A 16,687-nucleotide genomic window follows, 5' to 3' on the forward strand; every position below is an offset into this window, starting at 1 on the left:
CAAGGGTCAAACCAGAGAGCAGGTACTGGAGCAAGGAGGGGTTCAAGGCAGGGGCAGGACAGAGGGAAGCCTGGGTGCAAGGCCGGAGCAGGAGGAACAAGCAGGAGTAGGCACAATGGTGGCATGAGCATTAAGAAGCCAGTGAGCTGCTGCTGCTGATTTAAGAGCCAGCCTGCTGGCCCCTGCAGCAAATCAGGTGTCATGGCCAATTGGGCAGTCTGCTGCAGGCCAGCTGTACTGATGAGGCTGCCTGGAGACTAACTCTGCTGCAGACTCTGATTCCTGACAGGCTAATTTAGAACTTCACTCCTCTGATGGTTCCTTAATATGGTGCATTTATTTCTTTGGTTTTTTTTACTGCAACCTTCTCCTACCACAAATTTTACATATGACCCCATAGAAGGGGCATTTTCCGTTATAATGTTTTACTGAATAGAATCCACAGGTTTTCCTTTGCATTTTCTTTGTCTCCTCTGTTTTGTATTTGTTTTCCACAAATGTTGGTGTATTTTTCCTTGTATTTTCATACTTTGCCTATGCTACTTAGTGAATTACCTGTGTCTGCTCTATTTATGCTCTACATTTGTATGTGAGCTTGTTCACTAGCTTTGCACGTGTCTACAACTCTTCATAGAGTTAGTGTGGGCTCTCTGAGAATTCTCATTCAAGATCCCGTATCTTTCATCCCTATTTATCACACATTTGCTCACCTTTTGGTATTTGATAATCACGAGTCAGCCATTTTGTGTAATTTGGCAATATACGGATCTATTGTTGCTCCAGATTCTCAATCACACTCACTGAAAGAAGAAATTACTCACCTTGCGCAGTAACAATGGTTCTTCGAGATGTGTGTCCCTATGGGTGCTCCATTGTAGGTGTGTCTGAGTCCCTGTGCTGCTGATTGGAGAACTTCAATAGTACTGTCTGTTGGGTCCAGACATGTACTGTTTCCCCTCATGCTGCATCACAAGGCTAGCCAATGCATGTGAGCTAACCATCCTCAATTCCTTCTCTACCACAGAGTCATAGCAACATCTCTGAAGTAGAGGGGAGGAAGGAGGGTCATGGAGCACATCTCAAAAAACCATTGTTACTGCACAAGGTGAGTAACTTCTTCTTCAAGTACTGTCCCTTTCGGTGACTCCTAATCAGTATTCCTACTGGAGGGCTGGGCCTTCGGAATCAGGTTAGTCACAGATGATAGTACTGTGGAGCCAAAGATGGCATCAAAGGCAGAGTCCCTGGTGATCGCATAATGTTCTGCAAAGGTGTGGATTGATGCCCATGTCACCACTCTGCAGATCTCTGAGATGGGGACATCCTTGAAGAAGACGACAAATGAGGAGATTGATCTCATGGAATAGGTAGTACGGATCAAGTCTGGAGGAGTCATTACAGTTTGGTAGCACTGTTTGATGAAATTCGACATCCACTTGAAGAGTCTTTGGGCTGATGTCACCGAGCTCTTAGATCTTTCCACCATAGAGAGAAATAGTCTAAGGGGTTTCCTGAAAGGCCTTTGTCCTGCCGAGGAAGAATGCATGGGCTCTCCTAACATCTAGGGTATGCAGTATGACCTCTCTCTTGTCTCAGTGAGGCTTGGAGTAGAAGGCAGGAAGGTGAATAGACTGATTCATGTGAAACGAGGAGGTCACTTTAGGGATGAACCTTGGATGCAACTGAAGTGTAACCTTGACAGGGAAGAATACTGTGTGTGGGGGATGTGCCAGCAGAGCTGTTATTTCCCCTATTCTTATAGCCGAGGTAATTGCAATCAGAAAGACTGTTTTCATTAATAGGTATGCTAGTAAACAAGTGGCATAGTTTTGAAGGGAGGCCTAGTCACCCCTTTCAACACTAGGTTTAGGTCCCATGAGGGGGTAGAAAGTTGAAGTTGAGGGAAGAGGTTTGTTATTCCCTTAAGGAACCTTGTAGTGGTTGGGTCTGATAGTACTGAGTACCCTTCTACGGGTTGGTGAAATGCTGTAATAGCTGTTAGGTGGACCTTGAGAGAGCTCAGGAATAACCCCAATTTTTTAAGGATCAGGACATATTCCAGAATATGTGGAAGAGTTGCTGACATGGGAGAGATTTGGTGAGATGTGCTCCAAATCTGAAACATGGACCATTTCTGAGGTAAGTGAGTCATGTGGAGGACTTTCTTCTGTGCTGTACAACCTCTTGTATTTCGTTTGAGCATGAGCAGTCTAGGTGCTTGGACCACCCAGAAGCCGTACTTTGAGGCAGAGAATCCCTGAGATGGGATGTGTGGTACGCCCTTTGTCCTGAGAGAGAAGGAAGATCAGTGGGACATTTGTGAACTGCATCAAGTAAGGGTACCAGGTCTGTCTCGGCCACGTGGGAGCATGTGACACTGTACCCTAAAGCAACATCCTGGCACCCCCATATTTACCATGATGATATGATTATGATGTGTTTTGTACAAAGTATGCCTTGTAAGGTATCATTTTAAAAGTCTTGATCTTTTGAATATTAATATACTGTTGAATTGTATGTGTTATCATTTTATGTGAAGTTATGAAGTTTTGCTATGTGTATATTACTAAAATATGATGCGAAGCTGGAAACACTCACAACCAACCTTTCAGGTACAACAATGGGGCAGCCAGACACTGATGATGGCCCACTGAGGGGAATACATACTCACAAGGAGTACCCAGGAACTGTATATAATAGAAACCTCTCAAACATAGCACATACACAGTGGAGACTGTTTGGTGCACATCATAGCAAAGGATCTTTCCAGAAAGCTGGAAGAAGCTATAAAAGGAGGAAGTGACATCATTGCTTGTCCTCACTCCTCCTACAACTCAACACCTGGAAACACGTATAGAGAATGAAGACTGAACTGGGGAGGTGCTCCCAGGCTGGAAAGGAGAATCCTAGCTTGTATATTAAGGAACTATACCATCAAAGTGAGACACTGCTTGATTTAAATCTGGTCTAGTTTATAGAACTCAGATTGCATTTTTACTTTTATTTCTTAGGTAAACAACTTTGATCTGTATGCTTACTACTTATAATCACTTAAAATCTATCTTTCTGTTCTTAATAAATCTGTTAAATATTTTTTTACAGTGTGTTGCTTGAAGTGCAAGGGAAATCTGCTCAGGACCAAGACCTGGTGTATGTCCTCTCCACATTGAGGGAGGGGCGGACTGGGTAATAAACTCACAGTGGTTAGGCTTCTGACCAGGTGGTACAACCATAGGGGAGCCTCTCTATTGTTGGTTCATGAGTGGCTGGCGAAAGCATTTATTTAACTTAGCTGGGTGTGTCCCTGCTTGTGGATGGCTATGTGAGTGCAGGACCTGGAGGGGTTTACAGCTTGTCATAGCATTACAGTGTGAGAAGGAGCTCAGGTTGGTAAGACAGAGGTCTCGGCATTACCCCAGTTCCAGGTTGCACCCCAGGGAATCTGCCACAAAGCAATCAGAATTATATGAGCTTCGTCCTTCTTTATCTTCAGTAGGATCTTCATCAGAAAAGGAAATGGAGGGAAGGTGTAAGAAGGTCTTTGTCCCATGGGAGGAGGACAGCATTGCCAAGAGATTGCTGTCCGATCCCCACCCTGGAACAGTATCATGGGTACTTCTTGTTCTGGTAAGTGGTGAACAGGTCTGTGGCCTGTGTTCCCCACTGTGAGAATAAGTTGTGAAGTACTGACAGGTGAATCTCCAATTCATGGTTGTGTGGGATTGTCCACTATTGCGTTTTGCATGCCCAGCAGGTAAGCTGCGGACAGGGTGATGTTGTGAGAGATACATCAGTTCTACAGTTTCATTGCCTTCATGCAAAGAGAGGGCGATCTGGCTCCTCCCTGATAGTTGACATAATACATGCACGCTATGTTGTCAGTTAGGATCTTTATATGCGATTCTGTTATCAGCGGGAGGAAATGAGTGCATAGAGTAAATGGGTTTCTGACCACTCCCAACTCAAGGAGATTGATATCTCCGCAGGTGACCATTTGCCTTGCATTGTGAGGCAGTTTAAATGCATGCCCCATCCTATGAGGGATATCAGTCTGATGGACGGTTTTCTGTTTTGATGTAAGATGTTTTGAACCTCAGCTCAGCAGCTTCTTTCTGTAGAAGTCATCCTGCCAGCTTCCAAGCAGTCAGGTGCAACAATGCTGGGTCTGAGTGCAGGATTTGGCTGTTTGTCTGAGACACCAGGACTAGCAAAACTGGTAAGGTGATCAGTGGATGAGTTGATAGATTCACCACTTTCAAACACCAGTACAGCCTGGCCTATGCAAGGGCTATCATGATGATGTGACCTGCATTTTGTCTTAGCTTCATCAAAACCCTGGGTATCATGAGTATTGGTGGGAAGGCACATATTAGTCCATAGAATGAGCATCTGTCAGGGAGCAAGGATTTAAGCTCCTTCTGACACAAAATGTACTCGTTGTAGCATGTCACAAACAGATCCACTTTGGAATCTTCTACCTGTGAAGATGCTGTGGAGGACAGAGCCCCTGATATACCACTTGTGGTTTTCTGAGAAGTACCTGCTAAGTTGGCTGCTGGGATATTCTGTTGACTGGGGTGGGGGAGGTATACTGCATCACCATGGTGTTGTCCATCAACATCTGGATTGTTAAGCCTCAAAGAGGGGGCAGGAAAGCCTTGAACTCCAGTCATATAGTTCTTAGTTACAGGATATTTATGTGAGGGATGGCTTCCTGAGGGGACCATATCATTTGGACTTTCAGTTGGTTGAGATATGCTCCCATCCCAGAGAAGAGTTAGTAAAGTCTTGGCAGGCAGAAGCATGCAAAAAGAAACTCTGCTGCACACTTGAAATGGTTCTGTCCACCAATTTAATGATAGGAGTTCTAGAGGGATCCATGCTGTGTCTGTTGGGTAGAAATACTGATCTCAGTCATCCTTGCAGAGGACAAAGATATAGTATACTGTGTGACATAAGTGCATGCTGCCATATGCCCATGAATCTAGGTATGTCATCACTGTTGTTCTGGGGTTTGCTTGGAGCTGCTTGTCATTGTCTGAAATCTCCAATGAGGAACATATGCTCTCACTGTTTTGGAATCTAATACTACCCTGATGAACTCTATATTTTGAGTTGAGATCAGTATAGAATTGTGTAAATAGAGTCTCTCACTTGTTGTGGAAATTTTTCCCTTTATTGACCAGTTGTCCAGAAAGGGGCTTCCTTGTCTCCTAAGAAGAGTTGCAACCACATCCAGGACCTTCATGAAGACTCATAGAGCTATGGAGATGCAGAGGCCGAAGGGTAGAACTATGTATTATAGCGAGATGTGCCCAACAGAAATCTCATGTACTTTCTGTGCTCTGGATATATCAAAATGTGAAAATATGCATCTTGCAGATCAGAACCCACAAACCAGTTCATAGAATCCAATGGAAGAGTTATAGTGGCGAGGGTAACCATGCAGAAATTGAAATGACAGCTAAATGTGTTGAGATGTCAAAGGTGGATGATAGGCCTCCCCATGGCCCCGCCTTTTTCTTTGGGATTAAGGAGTAGTGGCAATAAAAGCCCTGGCCCCTGAACTGTAAGGGCACTTTCTCCTCTGCTCCCACTTGTAGAAGGGAAACTACCTTCTCTTTCAACAGTCTCCTGTAAGAAGGGTCCCTGAAGAGGGAAATGGAGGGTGGAGAGGTTTGAGCAGCTTGAAACGGAAAGGAATACCCCTTGCCTACTATCTCAAAGACCTACCAGTCTAAGGTTATCCCAGACGAGGCTTTTTGGAAGAAAGAAAGCCAGTTGCCAAATGGAGGGATGAAAGATAAAGGATGTGATCGTGGTCCAGTCAGCATCTTGACATTGGCATCAAATCTATTGCCTGTCTGATGCTCTGGATTGTGGGGCAATCAAGGAGGAGGCAGAGAGTCATCTGTAATTAAATCTCTGCTTCTTCCTCAGAGGCTCTGAAGACCTTTGCTGAAGATAGTATTACATCAGAGATCTGTCTATAAAAAGGCTGCTCCCTCTGCTCTCTCCTCTATGGGGTTGAAAAATATAGCCTCAAACAGTATAGTGTCGCTCTTGAATATTTAAGGATATGCAGCACCTCACTTGGGCCACTACTGAATAATTTGCTGCCCTCAAAAAGGAGGTTCTCTCTGGTGACATGGATCTCTCTAGGGATCCTGATACCTGGTGCGTGAAGTTCTCCTCATTGCAAGAGTAGTGGCTGTAATCCTTGCTGCTGTATCAGACATTTCCAGCACTACCTGATGTGAAGATATGGCAGTAAATTGGCCCTCAGACATAGGGGACTTAATCTCCTCTTGATGTTATTTTGGTAGCTTGTCTACCAAATTGGAGAGCTGATCCCAACTAAGGATGTCATACTTTGAGAGAAGCGCATGATAGTTAGCTACTATCAGCTGAAATCTCACTGAAAACTAGCCCTTCCAATCAATAAGGTCTAACTTGAGGTCCTTCTCACAAGGGGTGGTCTTTGGACAACCCTGTTCCTTTGATATCTCCTAGACTGCTTGCATGACCAGGAAGCCAGGTGTTGATAACAATATTCAGATCCTTTGGCTGGTACTTGGTACTTCTTGCTGGCCATTTTGGAGGTAGTCAGAGGCAGGTATATATGCCAAATTGACTTGGCAGGTTTGAGCAGGGCCTTGTTAATAGGCATGGTATAGCAGAATTATATGAAGAGACAAAATGTTGTATCTCTCTCACTGGTTTCAGTAAAAGTTTTAATTATCTCAATAATTATAAAAAGGAATTATTGCACATGTACTATAACTATTTTTCAAAGTGAAATATTTCACCTGTTTCTTACAGCTTTAAAGTAAATTGATCCCTTTTGAAGTCTAGTTCCTTGCCATACAAAATGTGGCTTTAATTTTATTTGTAATGTAACATAGAGCTATCTTCAAAAACTAAAAGCAAATAGACATAACCAATTAAGAACCTAATCCTACAAGGTACTCATCACCTCCTGTTAGATGCCAAGCAGTCCAAATCTTATCAATGTCATTCCATACATTGGTCAGTAAAGGTCACTTGATAATAAAGTGACCAATAGATTGGGTGATCACATGTCCCGATTTTATAGGGATTGTCCCGATATTTGGGTCTTTGTCTTATATAGGCACCTATTATCGCCTACCCACTGCCCCAATTTTTCTCACTTGCTATCTGGTCACCCTATCAGTAGATAGCAGGGCCAACCTAAAAGTTTATGTATAGATTGCATCATATTTGAAAATCTTATCACAAATTTTAACTTGATACAATTTGAAAATACAGCAAGCTCTTTGCTCATAATGTAAATATCTACTGAACCTTTTAACTGAAAAGAATTATTATAAAGGCATTGACTGTTAATTCTCCCTCTCACCTTAAAATTCCTCTGTGCCAATGTTGAAGCCTTAAGGATGTCTCTCATTTCTATTCTCAGCATCCCTCCCCATACTCTACATTCAACCTTCAAGAAACTATTTCAGTACCATCCTTCTGTCCAACAGAAACTGGACTTCACAGATTTTTTCTATATGCTTATTAATGCTGCTCATTAATCAAACAAGGGCCCCATCTAGGTCAGAGTGTAGTGCCTCCACCATTCACCTAGCTTCTTTTGGCCTGAAAAGCAAGAAGCCAGCACCAGAAATTGAACCCAGGTCTCCTGAATGATAATATGGGATCCTAAGACAAGACCAAGAAATTGTATTTTATACCACATTTTGCCAAAAGTAAACATTCCACAGATTTTTCTATATAAAAAAAATAAATGATTGCCTTGACAGTTAATTGATAAATTACCATTTGTCTATAGTACTTACTCGGGCGGGCAAGGCTCAGTGTTGCAGGCTCTTTGGTTTTCTGGTGGTTTACTGTCTGGATCACAGTAGTTGTTCTGTATAATGGAGTTATCATCCAGCCTTTTACACACCACCTCTTGTTTCTGTATTCCTTGAAAATAAGTTGGACCCCATTACTTAACAGTAAATGTATCTTTCTGCTGAATAAATGTATCTTTCACCTATTTGTAATCAATGTTCCTAAAGCTAAAGAAGTGAAAGGACCAATTGACTGAATGCTCCTGTAGAAAGCTTTCCATTTACTGTAATTTTAGGCAACCACACTGTAAAGAGAATTTTAAATTACTGTTGTTTTCTAAGAAAAAAGCATATATATTTATAGATTTAGTAACAAATATTTTATTTACATATGGCACAAAATCTATTTCCCATCTATTGCCTCTCCAGCAAAAAAAAACCCCAGTTTCCAAACAAAATAACATCAGACAGAATATGGTCACATTTCAGTGCAAAATTATTGTTTTTATGCTTTTGTTTTAAATAAAAGAGCAATAGTGTGAGATTCAGTGTCTCATTTTTGCACATTACATCACATAAGCATTATGTTCATTAAAATTATAAACCATTATTAATTCTCATTGACACAGCTTGTCTTTTTGAGTGCTCACTGTGTCTGGCGCTTCCAGCTCCTCTTTAATTATGCTAACCAGCAACATGTCCTACAGAACCGATTGTCACTCACTAAAACCTAATGATAGGTTGTTGCTCAATGGCAACATTTTAAGAGAATAGGAATCTGTCACTTAAACACCGGAATTCCATATGATTTAAATTAAGACATTGGGACTGAAGAATCACTTACACATAATAATCCTGTAGTTTAGGGTATTGTTATAAATCTAGTATACCTATCATTGGAATTTGCATGCAATATGCACCCATCTTCCTTTTTTCAGATCAATCTTGGTCTGTTTACTTGAGCAAAAAGAAGGCCTGATTGCAACACATACTCATAAGTAATTCTTTTTCACAAGTTAATTTCTCATTGAAATATAGGGGATATGTTTGTGTGTGTGAGTAAGGGTTGCAGGACTGGGAGTAGTTTCATGCAAAAATCTTATGGAAAAAAAACAGAGGTAATGGTTTTGGGGTTTACTTGTTCTGCATTGTGACATGTCTAAAAACAAATAAGAATTAACACAACCTGGCTTTAAAATATCAGCCAAATTTTATTTCAATGAGAAAATCTCAGTCACTACACTTTTACATGCTCTTTTCCTTTTGAAGAGTCGGGTTTTGTATGAGATAGACTTTAACAGCAGTAAAATGAAGGACCTAGATGTGCCATATATCACTGGTTCTCAACTAGATGTCTTAGACTCCTTGGGGAGCCAGGAGCAGGTTTCAGGGGAGCCACCAACATAAAACAGAGACTAGGGCCAGCATTAGACTCACTGGGACCCAAGGCAGAAAGCCGAATCATGAACCACGCTGCCCAGGGCTGAAGCCATAGCCTGAGTAACTTAGTTTTGTGGGGCTCCCTATGGTATGGGGTACTAGGCAACTGCTCAGCTTGCTACCTCCTAACGCTGGCCCTGGCTTTTAATCCACTGAAAAACAGTTGTGGTGCAGGTGGGCCATGGAATTTTTATAGCATATTGGGGGGGCTCAGAAAAAAAAGATTGAGAACCCCTAGCTTATATAAAACTTTAGGAATTAGCCAGTCTGCACAGAGGTATATGGTGGTGTTTCAACAAGAACTTTCATTTAGTTATATTTTTTAAAACTAAGAATATCCAGGGATGCTAAATTCTCTTGCAGGAGAAAAAAAATCATAGTAACAATATCCTCTTAAACAACAGCTTCAGTTCATCACTCTCCAATTGCACGGTAAAGTCCACCAACTGTTTCTGTGTGATGGCATTCAGAAGAAAGTAATGTGGGATCCCATGTTAAGTGAATTAATCTGAAACATGATAATATGAGAAACTGTCACCTCTATGCTAGGCATCTAATAATGTTTTAATGACTGTTGTGCAGTTCAGAAAAAAGTATCAGATTTATTTTCGCACCTTTTTCTTGTGGTTATTTTACTTAAGCTGGGTGAGCTCTGGCCAACCCCCTTTCACATACATTAGATTCAGGAAGCTGAAAGGAAAACCCATCAGACCCACCAACCTTTGAGGCCTACTAGCCCTCAGGGTAGTCAGAAGGATACATTTCAGAAAGCATTATTTATGGTCTACAAGGACCCAAAGGCCATATAACTAAGTTTTAAAAGATTTTCTTCATGTTTTCTTAACCTTTTGCCTGCTTTAAACCAGTTAAACAACTTACCTTTCAAATGTTGCCATTGTTACTCAGTAAATCCAGTCAAATATGGCAGATGCTCAGGTTGACTATAAACATCAAGATTCTTTTAAAAATTCAGCTTTATTTATAAAAAAGACATGTTTTAGCACCAGGCATACTTGGTGCCCACTCTCACCATTAAGCCAAGATCCTCAGCGGGCCAGGTCAGATACCTCCATATGCTATATCTTTAGACATATATCTGTGCACTACAACATTAGACCAATATATCTGTGTGATTAAACTGAGTAGATAAACCAGTCCTGTCAGATCTTACATATGACTACATAAACCTGTCCAAACGAAAAGCAGGGACTGGTTCTGAATAATCTTCAGCCACCAAATCTCTTGCAGGCATGTTGAAAGCATTTTGTTTTACTGTGCTCAGAACAATCTCTCCCAGTTGGGACTAGAACTAAAGTCTCAGGTCACAAAGCAGCAGCTTCACCTCTTGAGCTAAAGGAGATTCCTCCCCCAGCCATAAGTAGTATTTGCAGATGGATAATCCTCTTTTCAGACTTTCCTCCATTAGACAACAAGGCCATCACACTGTCACTTTGCAAGATCTCCATTCTCAGCACTAAAAAAATGAAGGTTACTTACCTGTAACTGGAATTCTTCAAGATGGTCTCAGCATATCTACATTCATGGGATGCTCTGACTGGTGCAGCCTGAATGGTAGAACTCAAACTAGCAGCACCACTTGGCGCATTCACACATCTCCCTCTCTCCTTCTCTTAGCAAATGTTCCACAGCAAGAGTATAAAAGGGGTGTGGCACTCCAGCCACCTCAGTTCCTTATCCAGAGACCCCAGGCCCTTTGATAAGTAGGTCTCTGAAGAAGTGTGGAAAGTGGCGGTGAGTGTGAATATGCAGAGTCCATCTCAAAGAACTCCAGTTACAAGTAAGTAACCCTGATTTCTATTTTGAGTGTCCTCTGCATATTCCCACCCATAGGGTGGCCTAATAAGCAGTAATTCTGACCCATGAGGGTGGGAAAAAACAGAGTTCTAACTAAATAATGATTGCAGGACTGCCTTGCAAACTTTTGCATCTAACCTAGGTTCTAAGTCTAATGAGTAGTGCCTAGTGAAAGTATGCATTGTACTCCTTGTTGCCATTCTACAAATGTCTATTAAAGGAATGTGTCTGAAGAATGCAATAGAAGCTGCTTTAGCCCTGGTAGGATGTGCTCTAACTCCCTAGGAAAAGGGATAGCCTTTAAACCACAAGCCTCTTTAATACATAGTCTAACCCATCTGGAAAGTGTTTGCACTCGTACAGACCTACCTTTGTTCCTTTCTTTATAAAAGATAAACAAGTTAGGAGATTGTCTGAAATGCTTAGTTCTGTCTATATAGGCTAATGCACTCCTAACATATATTGTACATAATCAACAACACCAACCTAAATGTGAGATTTGGGATAAAAGTATAGATTGATTTTTATGAATATTGGATATCGCTGAGGGTAAGAACCTTGAATGAGTGCATAATACTACTTTATCTTTATGAAATACAGTAAATAGTAGGTCTGCTATTAAGGCTTGTAATTCATTCATATGCCTTTCCGAGGTGACAGTTATTAAGAATACTGTCTTAATCAATAAATGGAAAAATGCATAGCTCTGCATAGGTCAAAATGGTTGTTATAATAATTGAACAAGCACTAAAGTCAAATCCTAAGTGGTACAGGATATCTGACTGGAGGGTATAGATTGTTAAGACCTTTTAAAAACCTTTTAACTATATCATAAGTAAAAATTGATTTACTATCCAGAGAGACATGGTATGCTGATATTGCAGAAAGATGGATCTTTATAGATGACAGGGAGAAACCGACCTTTTTAGATATAATAGATATTCCAATTTACAGCTAATAGGTGCAGTAAATGGATCTATCTCATAAATGGAAGTCCACAATAAAAATCTTTTCTGTTTGTAACCATAGTATTTGTATGTTGACTCTTTCCTTAAATTCATCAGTACATTTTTCAACTCTAAAGAACAATACTGTTCTAACAACACCAGAATCCTATCCTCCAAGTTGTGAGGAAAAGAGACCAAAGGTCTGGGTGATTCACCACTCCTTGTTATTGTGACAACAAGTCCAACACTAATGGTAGGAGTTTGTATAACACCTTGGACAAATGAACTATCTTTGGATACCACTGCTGCCTGGCCCAGGCCAGTGCTAACAAAATCATTCTGGCCTTATTTTATTTTATCACTCTTTAAATCAGGGGAAATGGAGGGAATGCATACATGAGACTCTGGCCCCAATTCATCAGAAATGCATCTGATATCAAGTCCTTGTCTCTGCCTGCCCTCAGACAAAAGCTCCAACTCTTCCAGCTGCTGCAAAATGCAAAAAAGTCATTACAGGATTTCCCCACAAACTAAAAAGCTCTGCTACCATTTCCTTCTTCAGAAACTACTTCTGTATTTGAGAGGTTGATGGGCTCAACTGATCTGCCAGTACATTGTGTTCCCCTGATTCATGTATTGCTACTTGGTGCACTTATACACCACTCCTAAAGACCTATTGCTTCTCTGTACTATTGCAAAGAATGCACTCCCCCTTGTTTGTTCAGATAATATAATGCTGTCATATTGTCTGTTTCCACCTGACACTGTGTCTGAGCTGAGGCAGAAATTATCTTAAGGCCTGATTGATTGCTCTCAATTCTAACATGCTGATATGCAATTCAATGGCAAAAACCTGAGTTAACACAGAGTTAAGGTTGCTTGGTGGGTTGTGTGGGCAACCTCCCCGCCCCCAATCTGCTATCTTTTAATAGTGTTAGGTAGAGTTGTGTGGGTAAGAGTGAGTGGATTGTAAAAGGAGTCAAAGAGATTGTACTTTTCAGCAACTGTAGGGTTGGCAGAGAAAACTGTGTGTTAATGGAGCATATTGGGGCACTGCTGAAAGACGGCAGAGTTAAGCTTGCATGGACAATCTTAATTGTGCATTTCCTGATTTTCAGAAGTTTGAGTTTTGCTCAGTTCAGTTTTCTGCAAATGACATCCCACCAAGCAACTTTAACCATGCATTAATGTAGTTTTATGTCATTGAATTTCCTTGTTTTTGTAAAGTATGTTGTTGGTAAGAGCTAGTCACTTAGAGAGTTGTACATATAGTGTCCCACAATTTCAATACTGAGCCAGCCAGCTTCCCTCTCCCCACATTAGCTGGGCCCCGCCAACCCTGCCTTGGCTAGCTCACCTCTCCAGCCATGCCCCTGACCCATTCGCTGCGTTCCTCCCTCCAACTTGGCCCCCTTCTCACTACTGTACTCAGCCCCCTCCCCCCACAAGCAGGGAATGCAACTCTCTGAAATCTTCACTCCCTGATATACAAACATTTCTACTGCTGTTATTTTCTCCCCTCCTATTACTTGACTAACATGAAGTGCCTGGAACAAAGGACAACTATATCTACACTTCCAGTTTTCTACATGTCGAGCCACAGGTTTTTGCCCCCGCCCCAACATCCTTAGTCAACATCTTTAGATGTGCATCCAGGAGTGTGTTGAAATTGAGCCAGTGTACTCGCCTAGGAATGTGGATAAGAACAAGCGTGGACTGTGCCCTGCTATTCTACCCACTCACTTTGTGAAATGGTGAATGTAACGATGCGGTGTCTTGCCCTCGAGTCTACATTGGCCTCCACCATCATTCCCACAATTCCTTGTCCCTGTATCATTCAGCCTTTCAGCTTTCTCATTCCCCACCCACTCCTATTTCTTCTCTATGGACTGGAAGTAACCTGCTGTTTATATATCCTTGTTCAAAGGTTAACCTTTCTTTTTCCATGTGGCCTGCTCTGCTTCTGCAACTCAATCCAGCTCAGCCCTGTCCTACCATCTGAAAATCATACCCCCCAGCATGTGGACTTTCAAGCCCCAAATAAGCCCACTCAGCAGCATGGGTTAGGATGTTCTGGGCCCTTTTTCTGAGGACCTCTTTGGGGATGGATACAAGGACAAGCATGGAGAGATAGCAAAGCAGGGCCAGGGCACTGATCCACAGCCTGGTAATAGTCAACCCTCATGTTTATTATTGTGATTGACATACAGTTAATCTTTGGTTTATTAGGGCAGGATTTCTGGGTTATGAGCAATAACATTATTGTTATGGAGGAAGATATCACAGGCTAAGAGGTGTGTTTAGCCTGGGTTGAGAGTGGTACACAAGAGATTCCCATAGAGCTCACTCCCTATCTCTCCCCAAGCCCACTCTCCATCCCCATATCCACCACAAGGTTTCAAAGATGGATGCCAAGCGGAAGAAAAAAACCCTTATACACACCATTACTGTATATCCTGGTTAGAGTTAGGTACAAAAGAGATTCCCATAGAACTCATTCGCTTGCTCCCTTCCTTCCTCCCCAAGACCAATCCCCTCCCCCACCCCAGCCAATTCAGAGAAAACTATCACAGCTCCTGGACACTACTCTCAGATGTGCTCTCATACTCACTTCTGCTCTCATACATTGTATGAGATACAGAAAACGCAGCAATGGCTGAAGTATTAAATACCCTTTTTGTTTCAGTTTTCACCAAAAAGGTATCCTAGTGAACATTTATGTAAATGAGGTAGGATTGGAGGCTAAAATAGGGAAAGAACATGTTAAGAATTAATTAGAAGAGTTAGATGTCTTCCAGTCAGTAGGGCCTGATGAAAGATATTTTAGAATATTTAAGGAACAGTATGAAGAGATCTCTGAGCCATTAGCGATTTTCTTTCAGAGCTTATGGAGGATGGGAGAGATCCCAGAGGACTGAAAAGAGCAACTATATTAACTATCTATTCAAAGGGGAATAAGGACAACCAAGGGAATTATAGAGCAGTCAGCTTAACTTTGGTACCCAGAAAGATAATGGAACAAATAATCAAACAATCAATTTGAGCATTTAGATGATAATAAGGTAACAGTCAACATGGATTTGTCAAGAGCAAGTCATGTCATACCAACCTAATCTCCTTCTTTGACAGGGTAACATATTTTGGGGAAAGGGAGGGAAGCAGTAGATGTGATATACATCGACTTTAGTGAGGGCTTTTGATACTGTCTGACATGACATTCTAATAAGCTAACTAGGGAAATATAGCTTAAACGAATCTACTATAAAGAGGGTTCACAACTGGTTGTGAAAGTGTACTCAGAGGGTAGTTATCAATGGTTCACAGTCAGTCAAGTAGGGTACAGCATGGATCTCTCCTGGGTCTGGTTCTATTCAATATCTTCATAAATGATTTGGATAATGGCATAGAGGATATACTTTTAAAATTTGAAGACAATACCAAATTGGGAAGGGTTGCAAGTGCTTTGGAAGACAGTATTAGAATTCAAAGTGATCTGACAAACTGGAGAAATGGTCTGAAATTAATAGGATGAAATGCAATAAAGAGAAATGCAATGTACTGTATTACACTTAGGAAGGAATAATCAATTGCACATATTAAAAATGGGAAATGACTGTTTAGGAAGGAAAACTGCAGAAAAGGATCTGGGGTTATAGTGGATCATAAACTAAATGTGAGTCAACAATGTAATAGTGTTGAAAAAAAGCAAACATAATTCTGGGAAATATTAGCTCAAGTGCAAGCGAGACATGAGAAATAATTCTTCCACTCTCCTCTGCATTGATAAGGTCTCAGCTGGAATACGGTGTGAAGTTCTGGGCATCACACTTCAGGAAAGATGTGGACAAATTGGAGAAAGTCCAGAAGAGAGCAACAAAAATTATTAAAGGTCTAGAAAACATGATCTATGAGGGAATATTGAAAAAAAATAGGTTTGTTTAGTCTGGAGAAGAGAAGATTGAGGGGAGACATGATAACAGTCTTCAAGTATGTAAAAGGTTGTTATAAAGAGAAGGGTGATAAATTCTTCTCCTTATCCACTGAGGATAGGACAAGAAGCAATGGGCTTAAATTGCAGCAAGGGAGATTTGAGTTAGACATTAGAGAAAAGCTTCCTAACTGTAAAGATAGTTAAGCACCAGAAAAAGTTACCTACAGAGGTTGTGAAATCTCTTGTCCCTGTCTAACCTGTTTTTAAAAACTTCCAAACACCTATTAGTGATGGCCTATATAATATTTAGTCCTGCCTCAGAGCAGGGGACTAGACTAGATGACTGTCAGGGGGTTTGTTACCCACTTCTGTGTTGTCTCCTTCTGGCTCATTTAGAGATTAGCGCACAATCATCCTTCTTCATCATCCAGGGTGCACCTTCTTTGTGACTTAACCTCTGGCCAGGTCACTATAGTTTTCCCCTTTCAGGGAAGTATCAAAGTCCAACTGGACAAACTGTCTCAGGCAGTCCCTTTGCTCCACAGCCTAGTCTATGCCACTTCCCCAGTGGATGGTAGAGGAACCTGGGCCCACCCACTTCTCCAGGTTCCAGCCCCGGCACGCTACACCAGCGGCCAAGGTCTTCACTGTCCCAAATCTTGCTGCTGTTTCCCTGGACTGCTGCCTGCTTCACTGCTAACAGATTCCTTCTTCAGCCTCCTCTGGGTATGCCC

General features: G+C 41.5%; 1 protein-coding gene across 4 annotated transcripts in view; it reads right to left on the reverse strand.

Annotated features, from left to right (window-relative positions):
• The window catches only part of ADAMTS6 (ADAM metallopeptidase with thrombospondin type 1 motif 6), a 319,968-nt gene that overhangs the window by 24,652 nt on the left and 278,629 nt on the right, over window positions 1-16,687 (reverse strand). For all 4 annotated transcript variants that reach the window (XM_038403172.2, XM_038403171.2, XM_043514172.1 and 1 more), the window contains one exon: window positions 7,824-7,953. In XM_038403172.2, the coding sequence (XP_038259100.1) occupies window positions 7,824-7,953 (130 nt within the window). The remainder of the gene's footprint in view (window positions 1-7,823; window positions 7,954-16,687) is intronic.

This window comes from Dermochelys coriacea, chromosome 5, assembly GCF_009764565.3.
Source record: "Dermochelys coriacea isolate rDerCor1 chromosome 5, rDerCor1.pri.v4, whole genome shotgun sequence".
In the NCBI taxonomy this organism is placed as follows: Eukaryota; Metazoa; Chordata; order Testudines; family Dermochelyidae; genus Dermochelys; species Dermochelys coriacea.